Source organism: Aythya marila (genome assembly GCF_965140915.1).
Source record: "Aythya marila genome assembly, chromosome: 20".
Taxonomy (NCBI): Eukaryota; Metazoa; Chordata; class Aves; order Anseriformes; family Anatidae; genus Aythya; species Aythya marila.
In genome coordinates this window covers 11,310,629-11,336,385 of record NC_139061.1, presented here as the reverse complement: position 1 = coordinate 11,336,385, position 25,757 = coordinate 11,310,629, and the positions used below count along the sequence as shown (strand labels likewise).

At 58.4% G+C, this 25,757-nt stretch overlaps 1 protein-coding gene across 1 annotated transcript in view; it reads right to left on the bottom strand.

The window, feature by feature from the left end:
• RAP1GAP2 (RAP1 GTPase activating protein 2) overlaps positions 1-25,757 on the bottom strand; it is a 76,488-nt gene that overhangs the window by 47,817 nt on the left and 2,914 nt on the right. Inside the window, exon 3 of the mRNA XM_082776301.1 lies at positions 11,125-11,160. Coding sequence (XP_082632427.1) covers positions 11,125-11,160 — 36 coding nt within the window. The remainder of the gene's footprint in view (positions 1-11,124; positions 11,161-25,757) is intronic.

Sequence of the window (25,757 nt, the reverse complement as noted above, 5' to 3'; positions counted from 1 at the left end):
GCACTGGGGGCAGCCCCGGGCACAGCCATACGTGGCAGGAGCTGCCCTTTCCCAAAGGATGGAGCACGACCTGGGTACACCATTTCCCAGCCCGAGCACTGCCAGGGAGAGGAAAATGGACACAGACCCCTGTTTTGATCCTGGACTTGTTATCACCGCACCCCATTTCTCTTGCCTGGCAGCAAACCTCCCTGTCCTCTTGCTTAACACGCAGGTGAGCAGCGAACCTTTCAGCCGGTACAGCCACACTCACGTCGTGGAGCGCTGCTGAAGGTCTGACGGACACCCTTCCTGCTCCCGAGCTCCCAGTCAGGCCGAGGCTGCTGGTCATTATTAGCACATCACCACGAAGTACAACCCACGTCATCTCAGTGAAAAGAACATCGAGCTCAGCTTTCCAAATTGGAGAGAATTAACACCAAATTGCTTCTATGAGGCAGGAGCTGTCGTAGTCCTTGGTGTGTGACACCGGTAACATTTGAGAGGAATAAGAGAGGACTGTGTTTGAAAGGAGTGACCTTTGAGTCTTCACAGAGGGTTCATAATACAACCCTAACCTATTCAAGTACCTGCCAAGCCTCTACATCTCTTCTAGGTAGGAGCCTGAGATGCCCCAGCCTTTTACAACAGGCTTTAAAGATGTGAGGATCTCAAATATCGTATGGGCTCAGCTGGCTGTTGCCTGTTTGCTAACTGAGGGTAACTCCGCACATTATGAGCCCCGCAGGAAATAAAGCTCCGGAGATGGAGAGGGACATTTCTCAGTGTGGTGGCCACAGGGCCAGGCCCCGTGGGCTGCCTGAGGCTGGGATCCCACTCAGCAGAGGGAAAAGCCACAACCAGCGCGAGCAGTGCAGCAATTAACAAAATAATCATCAGGAATAAGCCACAGCTGCATTCCCACACCCGGTGCTGCCCTAAACCTGCTCGGGATGCTGGGCACAGGGGGGCACCAGGCTCCCCGAAGTGCACCCACCCCAGCAGCCAAGCAGGAGTGGGGGCACAGCTGGGGGGACACGGCCGTGGGGACACCGGTGGTGGTGTGAGGAAGCAGCCGTGGGCGCAGTGTGCTGGGCGGGATGCTGAGCTCCTGCAGAACACCCTGTCCTTGTGCAAACCAGGACGCCTGGGAGCACACATCCGTAGCCAGATGGTGCCTTTATCGCTCCAGCCATTAAACATCCCTCCCCCCGTTACAACAATATTTGCTTTCAAAAGGCTGATACTCTTTCAATCCTTTTGATTGTCTGCAAACAGCTCCTATTTTGACAAGTTATAAATATAGCAGGAGGAAGGAGATACATAAACAGCATGGTTTATTACTTCTGAAGCAGAGCTAAAAATAGACCCACGTGGGGTTGCTAAGTCCTCTGGGCAGATGTAATTGTGGATAATCTAGCTTTAAATATGTGAAGGTTGTTTTGATAGCAACAACAACATTTTAACATATGGGACTCGGCAGCACGCAGCAGCAGAGCACGCCGCTGCGCCACGTCCAACGTCTCCTGCAAGCAGCGTTCAGGTCGCAGAATCCCAGCTGATTGCCTCCACGTTATAGCTTGGGTTTTTGCATTAATAAACCCCAAAATAAACCCAAATATCTATGGCGAGCCACCGACAGGAAAGCATCTAACCAAACACCAAGCCAAGTCTCAGGAGCATCAGTGGAGCTGCGCTGGTTTCCCCACAGCAGACCTGCCCCTAACATTTTATACAAATTCTGCTTACCAGATTGAACGGCTGAAAACCCCCAAGTCCGTACAGCTGACAGCACCTCTCTCTTCCTGGGAAAGGCTCTGTGGTCCCGAGCACGCTCTGAAACGTGCTCGGAGGATTGCCTCGCGGGCGCAGGGCTGGGTGTCTCCGGGGGAGGCCGGCAGCGATAACCGCCCTTCCCCGAAGGGGCGCGCGGAGCCGCGTGCGCTCCACAGATAGAGAGCGGTGCTGGGGCCGGCTGGATTTGGTAAATCCGCTGCCAGCTCTGGGCCCGGCCCGGCCCAGCTGGCTCATGCCCCACTGCTGCCTTCCCCAGGATGGCCCTGGGGTGAGCCCCGGTGGCTCGGCTGCACCCACGTGCGCTGGTCCCACAGCACTGCTGGTCTCTGGCTGCCACAGGTGGGCACCGCTCCGGCTGCCAAGCAGCGGCAGCGGCCCTGGGGCCAAGGGGCAGCTCCCCGCCTGCACACACGTTGCTCTTGCACATGGAGTTGGTGCCCCCAGCCCAGGGGCAGCTCCCGCAGCCTTGCCCCGTCCTCACTGCAGGGGCGAGGAGGACAAGGGGAGCATCGACCTCCGCCAAGCTGTGCCTCACCAACACACCTCAGACCCATCTTAAATTGACTTTTCTTAAATTACATGGTCCCTCAGCAAAAAGGCAGCTCTTATGCCCATTAGGAGTCATTTCTGTCCATAAAGAAAATAGGATATCATTAAGGCTCCCATCTCCCAGGTTGTTTTTTCCCCTTTAGAAAATTGATGTGATTTTTGACAGTGGATCTGCTCTCAAACACGGTGTCACACAACGTGCCCACACCCTCCCCGTGCTCCGTGGCACCGTGTGCTGGGCTCTGGCCGGGGGTACGTGGGGCTGCCACACTGAGCTGCCCCTGCCTGCCCCAGAGGCAGAGGTGAGGGCAGACACCGCCTGCTCCAGCACAGGCCCAGCTCTGCCTTATCTGTAGGCACAAAAGAGAGATAGCAAAGAAACAAACACACACACAATCCAAATCTATTTCAGGCTAAGGACAGCCTGAGCAATCCCAAGCACTGCTGGTGCTCGGACTCAGCGCAGCCTACCTAGGGCACCTCCTCACCACCCCACCCCATGCTGTGCGTGGCGTGGGCTCGGCAGCAGCACCCAGCACGGCCCCAGCACGGCTGCAGGAGCTGCAGCACCCTGCTGTGGGACGGGGCCGTCCCTATCTCAGCCCCGCAGCCAGCGCTGCCGCGAGGGCAAAGCCCAGATTTCAGAGAAGCGGCGGGCGGCGGGGACGGGCCATTTCCAACAACGGCCCACACGGTACGGGACCCGCACCCACCCAGGCATGGCGCTGCCCTTTCCCTTTCCACAGCTCAGGGCACCCAAACTGGCAAGGAAAATGCAGCCGACACTAATTTCTTTGCATGAAAAGCAAATAAAGCAGCAGAAGTGAGAGTTGACTGATGATTCATTCGAGCCACCAGACGCTCTGTCCTACTTTCACCCCATTTTCACTGCTTTCTGCATTCCTCCCTCTAGATTTCCAACTCCCATCTTCACTTCCCGGTGCCACACGAGCACTCCCCACCCTCAGAGGCAGGGCTGTGCGCACGCAGATACAGCCTGGCAGCACACAGGCAGCACTGGCCAGGACGAGCAGGACCCCCAGCAGGAGCCAGAGCAAAGCCCCAACCTGGCTTCTCTTCTCCTGGAGGCCAAGGAGCTGAAACCCACCCGCCCTCTGCTAACAACCCAGGGCAGCCAGGACAGCGATGCGCAGCTGCCGGCTCCCGATGGGCAGAGATCCCCTGCGTGAGGAGGGCCCGGGGTGGCCGAGCAGCAGCACCACCCACTGCCCGAGCTCGCTTTGCTTTTATCCACTCACAGTCAGAATAAACAGCAGAGAAAAGCCAAATGTTCATGTGTCTGCAGCTGGCCACGCACAAGAGGAGGCACCGGGCACGGGCAAAGAGCCACGGCCTGGCCAAGCCTCACGGGCCGGCTCCTGCGGCTGGGCTCAGCCAGCACCGCAGCAACCGCTGCATCTGGCTCTGCGTGCACCACGCACTGGGCAAGTAAAGAAGGACATGCAAGCGCTTTCACACATGCCTATCTCCTCCCAGAATAAGAGGACTGAATCATATTGCCTGGGTTTGGATACAAGCCCAAACCTGTTCAGAGTGGAGCTTTTTTTTTTTTTTTTCTCTTCAAAGTTTTGGTGGTTTTTGGAAATCATTCTGATTCAGCGAAGGACCCTGACCCTAACGCAGCCTCCCAGGAGCCAAGGCAGAGCAGCTTCTCCAGGGAAGCGTTAAATCAGGCAGTGACAGCCAGGATGCTCAGAGCGTGTTGCACCAGCTCCCCCCCAGACAGCTACGGGCTGGGGCTGGACTCTGCTAGGACTTCATGTGCTGAGTCCTGAGGAAACGTGCAGGAGGGGAACAGGGAAAGCATCCACCTTGGAAAACAGCTCTGTCCTTTTTCCACAATCCTTGTTAGAAAAAGATTCATTCAGATGCCACAGTCCTGAACACTTGGCTCCCAGCGGCCAGACCCCGTCCCCGAGGGTCCCGGATCTCACTTGTCGGTCGCTGTGAGCCCCGCAGGGGCCAGACCTGCTCGCAGTGGAGGACAGCAGCACCCAAGGGCTCTGACCCCGGGACGGGGGCTGCAGGCAGGGGCTGGCTCTGCCCCGACCCCACGCAGCCACAGCCCAAGGGTGGGCGAGGGGACAGGCAGGTGTCTCGCCCACCCCCCGAGGGCAGGATGCGGCCCCTCCGCCGAGTGCCTCGGGCTCAGCAGCAGCAATGGGAAGCAGCGATGCTGCATCCCCACAGGATTTACCCTGACATTTTTAAGGGATTGCTCCATTTCGGAGTGAAATCTGCTTCCTCACCCCTCACTGCCTATGAGAGCACATGAAACGCTGCAAGAACCCATCCGAACAACTGCGAGGGAAAACACAGAGGACTGCTGCCTGCCGCAGACGGGTCACGCTTCCAGGACGGCTTTCCCAAAAGCCAGGGCAAGGTTGGAGCCCGGTGCCGAGAAGGACGGCACGGAGAGGTGCTGCGACCAGGAGCCGCTCGCACGCCAATAATCCACGGAACCGACACAGAGCCCCCGGCAGCGGCGCGGGGCCGCTCCGACCCTCGCCCACCCCCTGCCCCCCCCCGCCTGGTGCCGCTCCCCGGCCCCGCGGCCCCCCCCCGGCCCGGCCCTGCCCGGCGCGGCGGGGCCCGGCGCCCCCTGGCGGCCGCTGCGGGCGGTGCCTTGGGACGGGTCCGGCCGCGGGGGGGGCGGGCGAGGCCGGGGCGAGCCCCGCGGGGTGGAGGGGGAAATCCCAGCGCTGCGGAGGGCACGGATAAAACGGTCAAACCCCCCTGCAGCCGCCCCACCATGCACGGCCCCCCCCCCCGTGCTGCTCCCAGCGCGGCCCCTCTGCTCCTGGAAGGCAGCAGCGGATCCAGGAGCCGCAGCAAAAGCACCCCCCGGGCAGCACGGCCGTGAGCGGGGCACCGCAGCTGCTGCCCCCCCGCCGGCGGGTGCTGCACGGACACGGCGAGTCGGGGACGCGTCCCCCTGTACCCTGAGGCAGAGAAGAAGATGTGAAAGGACAACTGGCAAGTTGCAGAGGAGGGGAGGGCGGCAAAGCCAAGCCCTCGTGTGGCTCCTCGCCAGCCCTGGTGGCTGCTGCTGGCCCCAGCTGCGTGCCCGGCTCGGGGCAGGGTCCCCCTGGGGACACCCTGGGGACACCCGGCGGGGCCGTCACCTCCTGCCAGGAGCCCGGCGGCTGGCTCTGCACGGCCAGGGAGAGACCTCGGTCCTGTGAGCAGGGACAGCAACGTGCGGGGACGGGAACGAGCAGCGAGATGCAGACCAGAAATCACCGGCACCCCTTAAAGTCTGCTGCAAGTCCCGAGGCGCTGTCAGCCCCAGAGCCCCCCGGCTGCCCCCGGCCTGGACACGGCCCCGGCCTGCAAAGACGTGGGAGCTCAGGCAGAGCCCAGAGGAGCAGCACGGAGCTCGTCTAGCGCCTTGCACAAGTGCTCACCCCGAGAGCTGCAGAAACTCTTTGCGCACGCAATTCGCACGCCGGCCCCACGTGATCGGCTTTTCTCTTTCATTTCCGCACCACAGCTTTAATAATCTCCCTAGCAGGCAGGCTGGTGAGGGGACCACCTCTGGAAGCTTCACTCGGCAGATTCTGCAGCCCGGAAGATCAGCAGTTGCAAAACCAAATGAAAAACAAAGCCTGCCTCTGTCTGCTGGAGACGGCTGCTTTTCAGGCACTGCTGGTAGTGGTTTTTTGCAGCGGAGCTGAGGCCCAGCTGGAACGCGTGTACTACTACTACAGCCAGGGTATAATTGTAAAGCATCCATTTGCATGCAATTACCCATCTTAAAGGCGGCAGTAAAATCAGAGGAATTTACTTGGACACAACCTGCTCTCCAGACCTTGTCCTCACAGGACCTAAGCACATACCTACAAGATTATTGCAATCATCAGTGCAGCTCCTGCCAAGAAACTAAATCATTGCCACATCTCCCCATTAACACAGCTCTGGCCCATCAAATATTAAAGAGCCTCAAGCTTGGACACAGCTCATTTTACGAAGGTCAGGGCAATCTCATCTCTTTGCACCTTCACGTTCTGCCACCATTCCCATTACCAGACGAGCATCACATGCTCTTTCACATGAATTTTAGCTGTGCACGTGCTAACTTGCAGTGGTTGGTGTACAAGGCTCCTCTGTTCCACACAGACATGATTGCATCGTGATTTTTGCTTTATAAGGATAAAGCAAGAAGTGATTCTTTGCCTGAAGGTGTAACTTATTTTATAGATTTTTTAAAATACTTGCTGGTTTCTCTTTACATCCTACTGATGATACCAAAGAGAAACCAATCAGAACCCAGAGGGCTGAGCAGGAACCAGCAGACGAAGGGTCTCTGAGTGAAGGACAGCCCCTGAGCAGCTCGTTGCTGCAGCCTTGGGAAGAGCTGATGCTCATCCTTGTCCCACCGCAGCTCCCCACCCTGTGCCGGCCCCAGGGGAGCACCAGACAAGGAGCTCAGGACCCTGGGGCTGGGAGGCATCCACAGGAACCTGCCTGGCCCCTGGGAACCCTGCATTGAACCTGCACCTCGAGTGAGAGTGCAAATCAGCTGAGTAAGCTCATCTGGCCCAGGGCTGCTTCTGGATATGCAAAGTTCCTTTGATATGATTACTTTTTTGCCTGGGGTTACATTCAGGCTTCAGAAGTGGATTTATCTGCAGTCTGGCTCTGCTCTCCCCTTCCTGGGAAGCACGACCTGTGCCACGGAGCCTGAGCGTGTCCTACAAGCTCTGCTGGCAGCCGTACCCCGAGGGGCAGCGATGGCACCACGGGTCCGGGAGCTGCTGCCTGCCCTCTGCAGGTACCGCAGGTGGCACAAGAAGAAAAAGCAGCAGTGAGCCGAGACAGGGAGGGCTTCTTCTGGGCTCAGTGCCCCTTTTGAGATTTACATGGAGTAGTTAAAGAGTAAAGGAAAAAAAAAAAAAACACACAGAAAAAGGAGTGTGGTGGAATTGGCCTGTGCCAGCATCCCACGCCTGCACATGTCAAATCCTGCTCCCAGTCTCAATTTCGCAGCCCCTTGGTGCTGGTGCCGCTGTTGGCAGCCCCAGGCCCCATCTCAGGCTCCCAGCAGCGCAGCCCTCCCCACGCTCCCCACGGACAGGCACCCCAACCTGCACCCCGACATCCCCACAGCTCGCTCCTGCCTGCTGCCAGGGCCGCCCCCCTCCCGCACAGACTTCGCAGGCTTCCCGAGAGCAGCCCCTGGCCATGCACGGTGGGAATCTGAGCATTGGAGCTCCCTCCAGAGCAGCCCCCGGCTCGCCACACAGCCGCAAACCCCGTGCTGCCCTTCCCCATCACGCTGAGCAGCCTCTGCAGAGCCGGGGCCCCGCTGCCAGGTTTGCTTTGCAGCGGGGCTGTGGCACGAGGCGGGGGCACGGCGCGAGCTGAGCTGCCGGCCAGGAGGGCACAGCGAGCCGGGCACGGGGCACAGCGAGTCCCGCACTCACCACAGCTTCCTGGGCATTGCAGAGGCCGAGCAGCGAAGGCGGCAGCTCAGAGCCCCCCGCTGCACAGGGATGCTCGGTCTTCTGTGGCACGTTTGCTCGCCAGTTGTACCTGCAGGTACGTCCCAGCACTTCCTTCACCAGAATTAGGACAACCGAATCCCTGGCCAAGATGCCAGGGCTATCAGTCTCTCCTCCTCCGATGCTCCCCCTCTGCAATGTCTACTCATGCTCTCCAGTTTCAAGTCCCTCAGACATATTCATGGTTGCCATAGGAACTAATGAAAACCAAATTAAAAAAAAATAAAAAGGAGCAAGATAGAGGGAAGAACTGCTTTGAAGTTGCGGTGCCACCTGTGTGTGTGAGTTCATTATCACGACCAGCAGACGCCACACGCAGCAGCAGCCCCACAGCCCCGCTCGGTTTCACCAGGCGCCGGCGCCGCGGGGACGCAGGGACACGCAGCCGCCCTGGTGCTCCCCACGGGGTCTCGCTGCCCCAGGAAGGCTGCCCAGGAGCTGGCAGTGACGGGTCCATGGTGGGGACCCCGCAGCGCCCCGCTGCACCAGGGTGCCCTCTGCAGCCAAAGGCTCTGGGCCACAACCAGCAGCCACTCGCTGTTCCGCCTCCGCCAGCCTTCCACAAGTCAATATTGATGTTTGCAGCACGCACGAGGCTTCTTGAAGTGCTCCTTGGCTTGTAGGAAGCAGCTTGTCTTTTTGTTAACAAGTTATAGAGCAGAGAAAATTGCCCACGCCTGGTATCCTAGCCAGAAGGCTGCAGTAATAAAAAGAGGGCGTTAGAAAACCAAAACTACTTTTTTTATTATTTATTTTAAGGGCTTTTACAAATATCTAACGTGGCTCTGGCTGGGCCCCAATTACAGAAACATTTAATGATGCAATCTGTCCACAAAGCAGAAGCACTAAGAGGCTGTGGAAAGCAGCAGCTGCAAGTGCCGGGGATGGAACAGCTCCAGGGGACGCTCAGCTGAGCAAACGTGGCTGGGGCTGGCGACAGGGACCAGACCTGGGGAAAGGAGCTCCTGCTCCACGGGAAGGCTCAACGCTTGGAGGGGGCACTGGTTTTCTGCATGTGACAGCACCGGGACCAGAAGGGAAAACACAGCAGCCCAGGGCACGGCTCCTGGCTGCGAGCTCAGCCTTGCAGCAGGAGGCCAGGCCGGGCCGGGCTGTGGCTCCCCGTGCAGCCACAGGCACCCCCCGCTCCCCAGGGGCCGCAGCCCAGCCAGGCTCCAGCAGCATTTCATGAGCGTTTAAAATCATCTCTCGGCCCTGCCTTTGAAGTAAGTGTTTTCATTCCTCTCTCGTGCTCCGAGAGGCTTTGCAGACATGCAAAAATCAATTCCCCCATGGAAAATTCATCTCCCCACACCCCTGGGGGAGAAGCACAGCTCCCAGGTCCTCTCCCAGCCGACAGCAGGAGCTGATGTGGCCCCGGCCATAACTGGAGGCACCGGGAGAGGGGACACCGGGCAGATGTCGCATTGCCGAGCGTGGAAAACAAAGCGAGTGCTTGAGCCTGCACAGCCCTGCGTTATGTCATATCCGCATTTGGGGGCAGGTGACACACTTCAGCAGCAAAGATCTTTTGCTATCGCCAAAAACGCATTATGTAGGGAAAAAAATCAACATCAGCAGCTGCCCCAGATACCTGCTGTCCTCAGGCAGGAGCAGTGCCAGCGGGGAGCAGCCGGGGCTGAGCATCACTGAGCTCACTGCGAGCTGCTCAGGCACAGCTCCCAGCACAGCCCCAGCCCTGCAGCTCCCCAGAGCCATGGGTGCCCCCGAGCACCCCACACCTCGCCACCTCTCCCAGGGATGGACCCCAGCACCCGGTGCAGGCAGGAGCTGCGGTGCACACCATGGGCGCTGGCACCACAGTCTGAGCAGGCAGCGTTTGCCCCACACGTTTGGCAAAGAAGTTCAAACATATTTCTGCAGCAGAACTGCTGCACAGGCCCTGAAAAATAGATAAATTAATAAATAAATCAGGGCAGCGGTGTGCGTGGCACAGCTAAATCCTTCCCAGCACCATGGGAAAAAGAAAACTCACCAAGATGCCCCCCCCCCCGCTCCTGAAAGCTGTAAACGTCGATTTAAACTTCTCATTAGTTCAGTGGAAACCTGAGCAATGAGCTTAGTAACAGCATTTCTGTTGTGCTATTTACAAAGGGCATTTTACAGGCTTATTCAAGCAGCAGGTCCCCGAAGGCTTTCTGTATACTTTTCCATTAATGAATAATTTGCACAAGTAATGATTATAAAGGGAAACTGCATGAGCAGTTACCCACACGTATTACCTTGAACTCGAGGGAGGCCTGGCCAGAATATTTCTGTATTAGCACACAGTAGCGTTAACAGCGCTGGGAGCCACAGGAGTGCTTGCAATGGAAAATCCCTGGCTCGGGAAGCAGGAGGGGGGCACAGCACGGGCAGGGCGCGGCGTGAGAGGCATCCCTGGTGCCGCAGGAGGAGGGCGTTTCCTTTAGTGCTGAAACCTCCAGGAAAGCCACGGCTGCACTGATAGAAGACGATTCCCCGGCAAAGCATCAAGTCACTGGGGTGCTCAGGGGCTGTCTGGGTGGAGCTGGCTCAGACCCTGCACTCCGAACACATTCTGTCTTCAAGCTCATTTTCTGGAACAAGCACAGCTTTCGCAGCCACGCTGCCCGCTGCCCTCACAGCAGCCGAGGGGACGGGCAGCAGCCCCCTGCAGCGACAGCCGGCACTCCCCCAGCAGCCCACGGGGTCAGCAGGGTGAGGGGCGCCGCACATCCTATGTCCCACCAGGAGCTGCCCCCTCCCCAGACTGCGAGATCCAAATCCCAACCAGAGCAAACCCAGACCTTGCTGACGACACAGCCAGCAGCCTGCCCTGCCAGCTCCCATTCCCATCCCTCCAAGCCCAACGCCCTGTGAATTCCACCACGCGTGCCTTAAACCCGCTAAAAATACAGCACTCACATCATCCTGTTCACCAGAACTGCTCGCTGCGTGCATCACCTTACACTAACGGAGCAGGGGCTGTGTGACGTGCACAGCAGCAGCTCCACGAGCAGGCAGACGGAGGGCACAGACACTGCCCTCTGCCCCGCACGGCTCCGCTCTGCCTGGGCCGGTGCCATGGGGTCAGGCACAGGCACAGCGTGGGGCTGGCACCCTGAGCCCCCCCTGCGGCACAGCCACCCCGAGCCTGCCCCGTGTACGGGGGTAGGTTTGGCTGGCTGCTTGGTTTTTAAGGGCAGAGCATCCTCCCTCTGCTCCAAGCCATCGCTGGCCACCATGCATTCCATACGAGAGTGGCTTGATAAGAGAAAAGCGTGGTACTCACTTCATCTTCAGGCTGGCGAGCATTGTCTTGTCGATCCTGGGGAGAGAGCAGAGCAGCGTGTTACTGTGATGGCACAGAGACACGGGCTGTCTGGCCTTGGGACCCGTCCCCAGGTGTCCACGTTCACCTCAGGACCCAAGGAACAAAGCCCATCCCCTTGTCTCCCCAGCCAGCTTGTTCCTGTACTTCCCCCTTAGCTCTACTCAAGGTCTGGCTCTCCCATCGCACTCCCAAATTCATTTACCCACATCCAAGCTCTCCCCACAGCCTCCCAGAAAGCACAGATTTAATGAAGACAGACCTGAGACAACGCAGGTGCACCCGAACATTGCCCCAGACCCCGCAGCTCAGCCCTGCAGCCTCACAAGCAGCACGGTCCCTGGGGTGAGGACTCCAGGTGCAGCAAGGCACACGGCCTTTACAGCTGGCTGGGCTGCCCCGCTGCACGAGCACAGGTCCGGCCCCGGCCCCGCAGCGCTGCCCCGGCCCCGCACCTCGTGCCCAGGTGCCCGCACTGGCTGCAAGCGCCCGCAGCTGCCCCGAGCCTGGAGCTGGAGCAGCACAGGGCAGCCCCGGCTGGATCCCGAGTCGCATCGCCTCTGTATTTAGCACTGGTAATAAGTGCCTGTCTCCACAGAATTATTATGGTTACAAATCATATTAATATTAATTAATGCAAATCATAGTAATGTCTCAAAATGCAAAATTCTGTCTTTTGGCAGTAATTGCGAATTCTGTGTTGTCTGCTACATGGTGCACCAAAAAAACAAACCCAACCGAACCAACCCAACAGAACATTACTGGCTTCTGCCTTGTGATCACAGAAAATGCTGCGAGGCCGCAGAAATGCGTTTTCCCCTCCACCAGCAGCCCTACCTCCCCCTGCTCCCAGGCTGGGAGAGTGGCACAGTGGGGCCAGGTCCCCTGCACCCTGCCGCAGGCTGGGCTGTGCCGGCACCGGGGGTCCCGCCTGGCACGTCCCCACTGCCCGTGGGCACAGCCACCACGCTCCCCGCACCTCCTGGCCCCTGCCCTGCTCGGTCCGCTGCAGGGGCAGAGCCCCAAACCTGTGGGGGCTCCCCTGTGGCTGAGGAGCACCGGGTGAGCCCGGAGGCACACGGATCAGCAGGAGGCTCCCCGCCTGCAGCACACACTGAAGCTGTCGCCCCTGCCATCCTTGCAGGCCCCCCACCGACATCTGCCTGTGCTCACAGCTTCCAGAGACCTGGCACACTGCCGCTCGTACACACAGACCCAGGTCGGCTGCTACTAGTGCTTAATATTTAACCAGCCTGCCTATAGACCTCGTTGAACATTAGGTGGGGTTGAGCACTGAGCACGCTGCTGTGAGGTATCTGCTGCTGAGCTCTGTAACGGGGCCAGCGAGCTGGGGGACAGGGGAGCGGGGACGGCTCCTGCAGGGCCCGTGCCGGCAGCAGGGCTGTGCCCAGCGGTTTGGGTTCCGTCAGGAAGGAAGCATGAGAAGAAAAATCAGTTGCTGTTATTTTGCCTCATGGAGAGAGGAGAAGAAAAAAAAAAAAAAAAAAAAAGAAGAAGAAGAAATAAAAATACAAGAAAGAAAACCCTCAGCTGGGGAAACCGCAGTTGCGAGATGACTAAACTGAGCGAGCAGCGTGGTCAGGCCCTTCGCAGCGCTCCCCTCCCGAGGTGGGGCGATGTGAAACAGCGCACACCCCCGGCTCTCCTCCCCACAGCACAGGGCTCGGGGCGCCTCTGCCCCCCCGGGACCCAGGAGCAGAGCTCAGGAGGATGGAGCCGCTGACGCAGCTGGGCCTTCCCACGGAGGGGCTGAAGCCGTGCAGCGGTGGGGCGCAGAGCCCGGCAGCAGCCCCCCCGAGGCTCTGCACTCCCCGGCAGCAGCCCCAGCCAGCGGCTTGGCACCTGGTGGGGCGACACCGACCGCGGCACCGCGCCCCTGGATGCCCAGCGCCACCTCCGCACCGCGCTCAGCCCCGGCCACCCCGGGACGGGCACGCCGCTCCCGAGGCCCCGTGGGAACGGATGCAGCCGGCAGAGAGAAAAATAACAACAACTCACACGCAGCTCGGGGCTGGAAATAGCAACTACAGCCCATAGAAAGAGGTGCCTGGGTGTGCCCGGCCACCTCTCGTGCTTATTCACCAGGTTTCCACAGGAAGGGCGTGTCGGCCGCAAACCCGAAATGACTGTGAGAAGATGAAGAGGTGCAGGTACACGGCTGTGGCAGGCTGCTGCCTTGCCAGTAGGCCTGCAGAGCGGCTGCGGGATGGTGCGGAGCTGGGGGACGCTGCAAGGAGAGGCTGCCCCAGGCACACAGCAGCCCCCTGCCATGGCTGCAGGCAGCGGCACGGCACGTGCTCCGAGCTGGCCAGCTCCAGGCACGGCACGGGCACTCTGCAGGGAACACAACTGCGAGGGGCATCTTCCCGAGGGGACCCCTGGGAATTCGTTTGCCCACCTCACCTGGGACCTTCCCAGCAGCACATGGGGAATAGGGCTTTGCAGAACCCGATCCTGATATATTTTAAGTCAGCACCCTGCTTCCCCCACCAGCCAGCACTCCATCCTCCAACGGCAGCAGCGCCGCGTAACAGCCAGCAGATGACACTTTTCCTGTGTTACTCTGGTTAGCTGTTATCTCTTCCCTGCAACTGCCAAAGCAGAGAAAGAGAACAAATAAACGAAGCCTGGATTACTCCAAACACCCTGCAAAGGTGAAGCTAAGGGCTCCAGTCTGCACTTGTGCCACTTGATCACAGCTGAGGAAGTGGTCAGCAAACGGCAGCTCGAGGGATGAGCCCAGCGTGGTCAGGGCTCCAGAGCCAGCACTCCAAAAGGCGGTGGCGATGGGCCAGGCATCCCAGCAGCTGCCGTTTCTTTGCACCACAAAATGAGCCCAAGTTTCACAAAACTGATTTACAAGCAAGTTAATTGGAGCGCTTTCTTCCAATCTTTATATCAAAGAAAAAATCCAGCAAAATGCTCGACTTAAGGCACACACATTGCCAGAAGACTTTGCCGACACTTGACGATCTTGCTGCCGTCCCCCATCTCAGTTACTCAGCATTTCCCCCAGAACGTTTCAGGCAGCTCAGCTCAAAAGCCACCGGCACCAGCGCTCCTCCCAAAACCGCCGGTGCCTATCAGGCTGCCCAGCCCCGGAGCCAGCGGCAGCGGGCAGCCACCAAACGCAGCCTGCAGAGCCCCCGGGCACGGCGAGGGAGAACGTCCTCCTGCCCGACCGCCAACGGCTAAACAACCCCCACGGTGTCGGTGCATCCTTCAGTTCCTAACCACGCGGCACAAACTTGGAACAGGCATAAAATATTTTAGGAAAAGTGAAGCAAGGGCAGAGGAAGAACAGTGCCATTTTCTTAAAATCTTTCCCTATAGATCAATACACCTCTGAGAAAAAGAGACACAAAAACCAAACAGCCCTGCTGAGCTCAGGGTGCAAGTGGCCACCGCAGTGCTCTGTGCAAGGACAGAAGGTGCAGGGATGACCCGGGGAGGTACCGACGGCCCCGGCACCTCCCGTACGTCAGGTGGGAGCACTCCATGGGCTGCAAGGTGCCGGAGGTGGCTGCAGGCACCGCTGCCTGGGCAGGACAGGGCAGGCAGCAGCAGGGCAGGAGGAGAGGGGAGAGCCCCGGGGTGCCCTTGCGGGTGCCGTGCCCACTAGTGCTCACCCACCACGAGCCGCACGGGCGCTTCCCTGGGCACCGCAGCACCCTCCCCTTGGTGCCACGCTGGGCTCCCTGAGGGCACCAGGAGAAGCGTGTCCTGCCCAGCGATGGTGCTGTACCAGCAGGGCCCCGCAGTGCTTCCTCACCCGAATGGCCCCGGAGAAGCCAAAGAGGGAAGAAAAGCCGCGAGCGAGCAGGGTGCTGAAGCGAAAGCCACCCACCAGCCATAGCCGCCGAAGGAGACGCTGCGCTTTCTGTGGAACATGGTGGCTGCTCGGCACCGCCGGGTGCCGCGGGCAGGGGCACGCAGCAGGGCCGGCAGCACGCCCGCACGGCACGGCCACCGCGGCGCTTCCTGGCAGCGCCTGCTGCGCTGGGGCGGGGGACCCCAATGCCTCCAGGTCAGCCGCCTCGCAGAGGCGCATGCACACACACACCAGAAAAAGTCATTTCCTTTTTTTTTTTTTTTGTTTTTGTTTTTGGCCTCAGGCTTTTCACAACCTTACGCTGCAAATATCGTATTTCTCCTAACGAGAGCCGCTCAGCATCACGCGGCGGGCCCGGTGCAGGGCGTCCTGCTCACAGGCACCAGCCAACACCTCCCGACCACAGGCGGCTTTCACACCTGCTGCCCCTGGAGCTGCAGGGTCGTCTCACCGGGGCATCCTGACCCACCCTTGCAGCTCATGGGAAATCCCACCCAAAGCACTGAATCTGAGGAACCAAAAACCCCACGGCCTCTCCTCTAGTGGAATATTGCTCCCCAGCAGATTCTGCCCCAGCTCCCACCGCCCAGCCAAGGGCTCCTGCCCTGCGGTAGCACCACCCATGGGGGCTGTCCCAGCCCACTCCACCTGGCCACCAGGCAGCTGCCACCAGGGTTTTCTCTCCTTGGGCTGCTCACCAGCTCCAGTACAACCGCAGTGTGCATCTGCAGCCTGACCACTACCAAAAAAAACACAGTCTTTGTACAACCAGGCTTTGGAAAAGCCATTTAAATGCAAATGCTGACCTCTAGCTGGGTCGGAGCTTCCATAAATTACAAAGTCTCAAGAAAACAAGCAGCTGTCCTGCGACAGCACTCGGGCACAGCGGGAGCAGCACAGCCCGTGCTGGAGGTGAGACGGATGGCTGTGCCACAGCCCCTGGGCACCCACAGCCCCCGCAGCGAGCCCCTTTCAGCCTGTTCCCCATCCTCAGCACTAAGGCTCATGGATGTGAGCAGCCATCCTGCACTGCAGTGAGGCAGCACGATCCCAGTGCTCACAGGGAGCATCCCCTCGGCCTGGGGCGGCTGGGCAGCAGGGGCTGCTGGCAGTAAGGCTCTCCTCCAAGCACCTGATAGCATTACATCGAGAGGCATTTGGATTCTGTCTGATGTGTGAAAGGAGGGGGAACTAGGGGGCTGGAGAGAGAAAGAACATCCAGGGAAAAAGCTAGGATTGAAATCCAGCCATCCCAACTCCCACTTTCCAGCCCACAGCAATCTCTCCTGAAAGGGATGAAATATGATGGAAATCCTTTGCATTTTAGAGTTCTTAAGGACGTTTACAAAAAAAAAAAAAAATCCAAAATATGCTGCTTGCTTGAATGCTGCAATTTAGGTACCATGAAGCATTTGGAGAACACATTTGTGGGGAGCACATTTGCTTCCAACCTCATACTCCACGTTAAAGCTTTGCAACAGCAGCAGCACAACGTTAGCTGTTCCCTTCAGCTTCCCCTAGATCACGTCTCTTACACATACACCAGTGGATTTCTGCCCAGCTCTCCCGAGCTGCTCACAATTTCCACGCCTGAATATAGCAGCAGGGAGCTTCCCCGCATGGCTGAGCTCTGCAGTGCATCACAACACAGCTGCAGCAGCTCCAGCACACCCTGCAAATACTGGTGCAGCGGCAGGTAGCGACAGCAGTGATAGGAAGCATCAACCTATAGTCACATCACACCAGAAACAGCTTGGAAAGCAAGGGAAAGCAGGCAGCTCTTCATTTAAAAGCAGGCTCTTGCAGTGCTGTAAGCACCAATTACTGCATCTCGTCCTGCCACTTCAGTCCCCGTGTGAACTCGCTGGCTCAGAGCCGTAGGAGGCATCGCGTAAACAGCGAGGGCTGCAGGGAAGCGGCGCAGCGAGCACTGGGCAGCCGGGGGAGCCCGCAGCAGACACATCAATTTTTTTGAATATTAGCTTAGAGACCTCTACATTCAGCAGTTAAATCAACTCCGGCAGATACACGGAAATGGGCATTTGGGCCAAGCAGAGCTCAGAGTCACCCCAACAAGCCACCCGGTTCCAACCACCTCACATTGGAGCCGCGAGCATCCTGCGCCCCCGCAGCACGCTGCCCGCACACGGAGCGGGACCGCAGCAGCGCCTGCCCCAGGCAGGAGGCATGAGGCACCTGCCAGCGCCGTGTCGCCTGCTGGAGCATGGCCAGAGCAGTTTGTCTGCAGTGACATTCATTCTCTTGCTTTGCCTCTTCCCTCCGAGGTATTTCACACAGTTGGGCTCAAAAAAAGAGGAAAAAAAAGAAAACTCCTCCTTTCAGAGCAGATGCAGCCAAATCATAATTGATCGGCCAAATCTAGGAAACAAAAGCCTGGGGGAAGATGCCTCCTTGGTACCATTTGCACGAGACAAAATCAAAATTTCCCAAGGGGTCTCTGACAAAACCAGGAGAGCACATCGCGCCTGACTCACCACCGAGGCCCAGATCTGCTCCGCTCCACACTTGAGGCCGTGAGTGCTGCGTCCCTGCCCCCTGCCTTTGGAGAGGACGAGGGAGGTGCTGTGCAGCTGGCAGCAGTGAATCAAGTTGTTAACAAGCACACGAATAAAGCCAAGCTCTCCTGGCGCACCAGGCATCGCAGCTACCTGGCACGCTCCCCGTCCTGCCCCCCCGGAGCCGCTGCCATCTGCTCGCTGCCGCGGGGGCCTCGCGGGCAGGAGGTGCCCGAGCTCTGGGTGGCTCCGTCGTGCACACCAAGCGAGCACAACAAAGGAGCAAGACAGGGGAGGGAGCAAGAGGCTGCGGTAATAACAGCATGCTGACAAGTGCATGGCATTAAAGCTTTATGAGCACAAACTGCGGGGTTGTGGGGCTGTTTACAAGAGGCAGAATGCTGCCAGCACGCTGGAGCCGATGGCCGCAGCAGGCAGCCCTCCCGGGGCCATGGAGCTGTGCCCCGGTGCCCAGCTGCGGGTGGTGACGTGGAGGGGCCACGCCATCGGGGCTGAGCCACGTGGAGGGGGCAGCTCAGTGCAGCACCAGCCCAAAAACCTTCATGGATGGAGAGCCTGGGTCCAAGGGGCCGGGGGACAGCAGCACGGGGGCGCAGCAGCCAGGCTGCCCGGTTCCAGCGTGGCTGCGCGCTGCTCGCGGCGGGGCTGCAGCCTGCAGGGTGCTTTGCAGCGTGGGGCTCAAACCCCACCAGCTGCTCCAGGCCCACAGAGGGGTGATCCAGCAGCTGCTGCAGGCTAGGAGCAGACCAGATTTTAGATACAAAAAATAGAAAAATAGGAACTGCAACCGCTGGTGAGATGCTCGAGAGGCAGCACAGGGTGCCCGTACGGCTCCTCAGCACGGACAGCGCTACCCGGCTGAGGGACGAGCACCCGGCGCGGGCAGGGCAGGGCTGGCACCGCGTCCCTGCAGGCATCGCCTCGGCAGCAAACAGCCCACGCAGCCAGAGACGAGTTCTGCCCAGGAAGGGCAGCATAATTCTTCCCTTTGTTGTTCAGGCTAAGAGAGACTGATTGCATCATTAGTGTTTTAATATTGTATGCGGTGCACTGAGGGTATTCATCTTTCCATTATGATTCTAAGGAAGGTTGTGGGCACCCAGAAATATTAGATTTTGTCCTGGCAGGAAGAACACGCTGTGCATATCATCAGCCTCGATATACACAGCAAAAGAAAACAGAGTCCGAATTAATTCTGACTCAGTACATGAAGTATTTTTAACAGCGTTTTCTCTCCTTTGTGGTAAAGTAAAATGAAGAGAGGAACTCAAAGCCTAGAACAGCAGCTTCCCACAAGACAGGGTTTTAAACCTTGCTTTTCAAGGAGGCTGTTTCCTGCTCAATAGCCCACAGGTCTGCACCATTAACCAGCTGCCACGGCGCTCTTGCTGCTGCCGAAACCAACTGCAAGCGGGGGGGCAGCGCTGCTCATCCCCCTGAGGCAACTTCTGGTACCAGGCAGCCGGGCACAGAGACCCCCGGGGAGCACCGGCACCTGCGGCAGCCACGGGGCCGCTCATTGAGGCGGTCAGACGGAGCTGTTCGTGGGGAACAGCAGGCAGCGACCGGGGAGGGATGGAGCCGTGCAGCCTGTTTATCTAAAACCCGTTTGTTAAACTCATTAGAGAAGGCTCATTACATCTGGGGCTTAACTGGGAGGACCAGCCGGCAAAACAGAGCAACAACTGCACACACACGCACACCGAAATGCAGAGCCGATTCCCAGCAAAATGCTCAACTGGCCAGAAAACAAAGAGGAAGTTCAGCATGTAAATGAGCGGCTGCCTTTCTTACACGCTAACAAGGCCGCTCTGTTTGGAGTACCCCCAGCCTAAGGAACAGACAACAGGGAGAAAGCACCCGCTGCAAGTGCCCGGAGGGGGAGATGGAGGCCGTGCCGGCACCCCCGGCCATGCAGCTGGGGCACAGGGCACCAGCCCCGGCAGGGACGGAGGTGCTGAGGGCCGGGTTCGGGAGCTCGCTTTCCACCTGCACCATTCCCGTGTGGACAGCAGATGGAGTGCAGGGGGAGCCCCACGGGTCTCGTCCCTGCAGGCACTGAGGCCCCACACAACTCGGCACAGCCCACGCTCCAGCACAGCTTCCACGGTTTTGAGGCCATTACCCGCAGCTGACAGCTCAGGGGCTCGTCCCTGCACCCTGGCAATGCGGTGCCCTGTCGTCCATTCTACCAACGTGGCTTTAAAGTGCTCTTCCGAGCAGCCACCACTCAGTGCATCACTCTGCAGGCAGCTGCAGCAGCACTGAGCTTGCCCTCCCCTAGCCCAGAGCTTGCCCCAGGCACGCTCCCGGTGGCCCGGGCAGCTCCCCACGGGGCGCACGTCGGCAGCTGGTGTGTCCCAGCAGCGCCCGGCCCCGCTCTTCACTGCAGACGGGCACTGCCCACAGCACTGCAATCAGGTGAGACCCATGCCACCACACAGACCGCCGGTCTCTCAGTAACTATTCTGGTCCACTACGAATTTGAACCTTTTGGTGCACCGAGTAGCTGGTTTTCTCAGGCTCTTGCATTTCAGATCTCCATCTTGCTAGCGAGGAGATGGAATTCCCCACAGAAACTCTCCCTTTAGGAAGAACCTGTTCAAGCTCACGGATGTGCTGCGTGTCCGTCCCTACCCCCAGCTGCAGCACCCCTGCCCCTCTCAGCCCCCAGGAGGATGCCTCAGACAAGCAGCAGCCCCCGGTGCCCACGGGCAGCACCCAGCACAAAGCTTTCTGTGCCCACACACACAGCACGTGCAAGCATCGTGCGAGGGAAGCCCACGTGCAGGCTGCTGCAGGCCCGTGCAAGGCAGGGCAGCGCCGGGCAGGCACCGCTGCCACCATGTCCCCGCCGTGCAGCCCCGTGCCCGGTGCCACCCCTGCGGCCACCCCACATCTGCCACACGGCCGTGCCGTGGCCCCAGCACCACGAGGAGCAGGAGCTCGTCTGCTCACCCAGCATTTCGTGGCCTTGCTGAGGGAAGACGTGCAGGGCAAAACCTGACAGACCCCAATTCCTGCTGCTCTCCCCCGAATTGTCCCCATAGCGTGCACAGCACCCCCACAGCAGCACAGGAGGCAGCCAAGGGTAACTGTGAGCGTTCGGCCCGGTTGACACAGCCGGCTGGCAGGGGGTGCGCCACCAGTCTGTGGAGAAACTGTGGCAAGACAGAAAAAGAACTGCTTACACTGAAAACCAGGACTGGCAAAACGCGGGGTGGGAGGAAAGCACAGGCCTTAGAGAGACCTGAGCGTGTTTCGGCTGGGAACAAGGAGGTTTATGAGCTTTAAACACAAGGAACCCCTGGAACAGCCCCCTGCCAACAGCACCAGGGAGCAGCCCGCAGCGGCGCTCAGCACCCTCGCGAAGCCGTCCCACGGGGCGCTGCCACAGCGGTGGGCAGCCCGTGGGCACCCTCACCCCTCGCTGCCGCGCTCCCTGAGCCCCCGAGCAGGTGGTTGAGGAGCCGCTGCCTGGAGCCAAGATGTGCTGGCACCGGGTCAGGTGTAGGCAGCAAGCAGCACCCGGATTCAAGGCCAAACTTGTGCAGGGCTCCATCTAAATACTGCAAACGACACGCTCCAGATTTGGACAAAAGTTTGTCAAAACCTTGCTAGATCTTGCCAGCATCACCTGTATTTTTCCACCATTTTGGGTGGGTTTTGCAGTATCTGGGCTAGATTCAAATCAGAACCAAGGAACAGCTCTTTCTGGCTTGGCATCCAACTTGGAGGCAGATGTTAAGTCTGAGCAGGGATTCATCTACCCCCACGAAACTGCAGAGAGGTCTGGGGAGAAGGAGCTGTTTTTAGCTCCTGGAAAAAAATTCCTCCTGGTGGTGTTGCTGTTGAAGTCCTGTTCCTGTTTCCACAGCAGCCACTAATGACAAACAGAGCAGCCCAACGCCAGGTAGAAGAGAGGCAGCAGAAGCAGATGGACTCTGAGCAGCCCCCAGGACCCTGCTACCACACAGATAGGCTTAGCGGTGAGGGAGGAAGGAAGGAAGAATGACAAAACAGATATCAGCAAAGGGGAGCAGCTTTGCTGCTGTGGGTATCGTGAACTGCCCTTTGGGAAGAATCAGCTGCAAAGGGAGAAAGAAATATTTGTTAAAGCTGGTGCACGCCAAGAGTGAGCCTGCCGTCTGGAATCACACTTCTTGTTGAATCTGAATTTAGACTCACTGGCTCGTTTCCAGCCCTCAATACATCACTCCGTGTGGACAGATATTATGTCCCTTGTGCTGCTAAAGCAACAAGCAATCTTAAATAAAACAGCAGAGGCTGGAACACGCAAAAGATGAGGAAATAAGACAGTAGCCAGCAGGATTCATCTCATGTCCTGCGTACACCAGGGATGCAAACGACAGGCTCGCGCAGCCCTTATCAGCCCCGCTGTCAGCTCCCACACTGGGCTGCCGCTCGCGCTCTGCCTGCAGAGATGAGCAGGATAAAGAGAACCACGGTGCTCTGCCCTGCCTGCTGAGCAGACATGGTGCTCTCTTGTCTGGCAGAGATAAGCGAGAGATCTTGCTCAAAAGCAGAGGGGAGGAGGGTTACCCCAGCAAAGGGTGCCCTGGGCTAGCAAAGGGACGCGGTCGGAACAATCTCTTCCCATGTCCTATTTCTGTCAAATGCACAGAATATCGCAGGCTCCTTGGCAATGAGGTGCCCTGCTGAAGGCAGGAGTGCAACCTTCCCCCCAGCCCCACCAGCAGTGGGGCAAACACCAACCATCGCAATCCCCCGGAGACAGATACAAGCAGAGCGCTGGAAAGCTCTCTGGAGTTGCTCCTTTGAATTTTCAGTATTTAACAAAAGCACTGGCAGCCACCCCGCCGAGACACTGCCACACGCGGGCACACAGCTCGCACGTTCCTGACGAGCAGGATATTCCCCGTCCCCATGCCTGACACAAAGTCTGCATGCCTGAAGTAGTCCTTACATATTTAAACGCAAACAGAAACCAAGAACTGTAAGGCATTGCAACAATAGACCTCCCAGCTGTGCCTCACATTTACATCCAGGCAAGCCCATCCAGGGTAAAAACAAGGACAAATACAGATTTAAATATTTGCTGCTAAAGGCTCATCATGCTTGTCTATATTCTAGTCCCCACACGCTATTTAAATATTGCCGTACATCGTGATGGCAGTTCAGATTTAGAGAGATTCAGAAGCATCTTACCTTGATTTTCTGGCTGCTCTCTCTGTGCAAGACTAACACGGCAAGCATCAGCGCCGGATAAACGCAGGGAAAGGGAATTTCTCCACCCCACGGCAGCCCCGAAGCGCAGCTGCAGCTATCGCAGCGCCGTTCCCAAGCACTGCGCCCAGCTCTGCTCACCTCGCGGCGAGCACGGCCGCGGCCACGAGCAGGAGGGGCTGGTGGCTCAGCGCGGGGTGCGGGCACAGCTGCGCTCCCGCAGCCCCCCGGGGCCCAGCAGAGCCGCACGCCTCGCCCCCGCAGCACCAAGATCAGGGCTGGGGCCTGGGGCCGCGTCCCTGCCCCAGGGGAGGACGAGGTCCAGAGGCAGCGGGCTCTCGGCAGGGTGTGCAGTGGTGTCACCGGGGGCTTCTGCAGCCCCGCCGGGGTGACAGCCACCAGTGAAAGCTGGGGATCGTACCCCAACCTCCCTGGAGCTTTCAGGGCAAAAGGGCTGTTGCAGGGAGGGAGGCAGGGAAGGCTATTGGAGTGGGAAGAAGGAAAAAAAAAATGGAGAAAAAAAATCTTTGGATTCAGTTGCAAAACAGACTTCAGCCTTTATGTGTGAGCCCTTTCATCCGTTATGGCTGAATTGAAGACAGACACAGGCTGGGACCAGGCAGGAGTTTCCAGGGCTAAAATCTGGATCCACTGAACTGGAAGGCAGAATTCCTCTTACAGCCAATGGGGACAGGTTTAGGGCCACCCTTCCTGCTTCACAGGGCACTTGCCACAGCACCACATTGCTGTTACCCAGCAGAACCCATAGGATGCTCCTGGACATGCGATGCTCCTATCAATCCACGCTGCATCACTTTGGTTCCACTGGGTTCTGAAGAGAATTAGTGAAACCAATGGAATTCCCATTTTTTGGCACCACTGACGTCTGTCTAACAGCAATAAATCCCAAGGGAGTGACTTCAGCTATGAGGCCGCTCAGCGCGGGGCTCGCAGCTCCCTGTGCCATGTCCTGCCCATGCCCAGCGAGAACCACGCAGCTTGTGAAAACCACAGCGGCCTCTGCCACCCAGCTCTCCTCCCCACTGCGAGCCCCATACCCAGCGTGGTGCTCCCTGGCAGCGGGTGCAGGAACACTTCCAGCATCCCGGCCCAAATGAGTGCAAAAGGTGCAAGAGCGTGATATCGAAGCACAGCGTGGGCATCCCGCAGTGTGCTGTTAGAGCAAAGTGTCCCGCAGGAGCTGGGACTGCATGCTCTCATCCCTCCTTAAGTGCTGCTCAAGTGAGTCCATTAATTTGTATAAATAATACAACCAATTAAACACCTGTTACATTAAGCCTTCCAATGGATCACCCGTCCTCTCGTTCAGCTGTCCCACTACCATCATGCACAGAACAAGAAGCAAACGCGACGTAAAGACCCGGATCTGATTGACGTGACGATAGCTAACGTGACAGCCTGCAACGCGGCTGAGCATCCTGGCACCACTGTGCCACCCGGGGCACAAAAACGCTCCCTGAGCGACGCCTCCACAGCAGCATGTGGTGCACTGGGGTGAGCATCTCACTCCTGCCCACCAAAGGACGGCGGCGCCACCAGCCTTCAGCTGTGTTACAACCTCCCTCCCCTTCAGGGTGCTTTGCTTGCACTGCTGACCGTGTAATCCAAACACAACTCCTATTCCATTCTGACAGAGACATCTCCGATCAGTAGCAGGCCTAAAGACATCCCCAACAGGCAGCTGACTCCTCACTGCTGTCCCAGAGCAGGCTCACAGGGGCCACCCCATAAGCACTGCCCCGAAGCAGGTTGGGGGTGGCCGTGGAGCAGCGCGGGGCGCAGTGCAGTGAGCTGAGGGCGGGTGGCAGAGCCCGGCACAAACCCTTGGGTACGCTGCCTCAGCCACCACGGGAGCTCAGGCCAACGGGACGGGTGTTTTAATTGTCAGGCTAATTGTTCATTAACTGCTTATCACTGGTGGGAACTTGCCTAAAACACTGCTCAAAGGGAGCGCTGGACTCGCTGTGTGTGGGTACCCTGCTCACCCTGCAGCCGCCGCCTGCTGCATTTCTCTGCCTTCCAAGAGACGTGGCACAGGAGGTGACAGCCAGCCCGAGCCCCACGGCCAGGGTGCGCTGGTGCCAGGGCAGCTCTGGCACCTGCTGCCCATGGCCCCCACCCCATAAACCCCACTCACCTGCTGCCGACGTGAACCTTTCCCTTGACAGGGATGCAGGCACCACTTAGAGCTGGCCCCTGGCGTCACAGCCACGGAATACCTTGAGCTGGGAGGGAGCCACAAGGTTCATCGAGTCCAGCTCCTGGCTCCACGCAGCACCACCCAAAAACCAGACCCTGTGTCTGAGAGCGCTGCCCTAATACCTCCTGCCCCAGGGAGCAGAGCTCAGCGCCTGCCCCTCCTGCACCTCCCGAGCCCTCCAGGCGACTTCCCAGCCCTCTGGGAAAATCAAACGGATCTGGTGGAATCAGCTCCAGTAGCACTAAACACTAATTATAAATCACATTACATGCATTTAAGTTCCGCACAATATACACACCTCAATGGTGAGATTAATGTGAACTTTGACAGCAATTTGCAAAAAACAGTTAAAAATCAATAGCCAGCACGGTAATTTGGATTTTTTTCACAAAGCAAAGGAATCACCACCTCAGGAGCCAGCTGGCAGCAGCAGCTCGTGCTGGGAGCCAGGCACCTCCTGCACCCCGTGCCCTGCTGCGCCCTGCGAGGGGCCCTGGGAGCAGAGCCCGGGGGCACCCACAGCCCCCCCTTCTCCCCTCAGGCTGCTCTGGGCAGGTAAGTGCTTCGAGGCTCTTAAGGGCTCTTAAGATCTGCTGCAATACAGAGGGAAAAGCTTTCAGCCACGTAGCCACAGAGGGAGGTAGGTTTGCTTTTTGTTTTTTGTGTGTTTTCCACTCTTAGCAAGCAGGGAAATAGGCGCTGCACTATAGGTTTCTGGAGGCCCACAAGGCTTTTACTGTAATGACATTTTATCACCAAACACTCGGATCTAAAA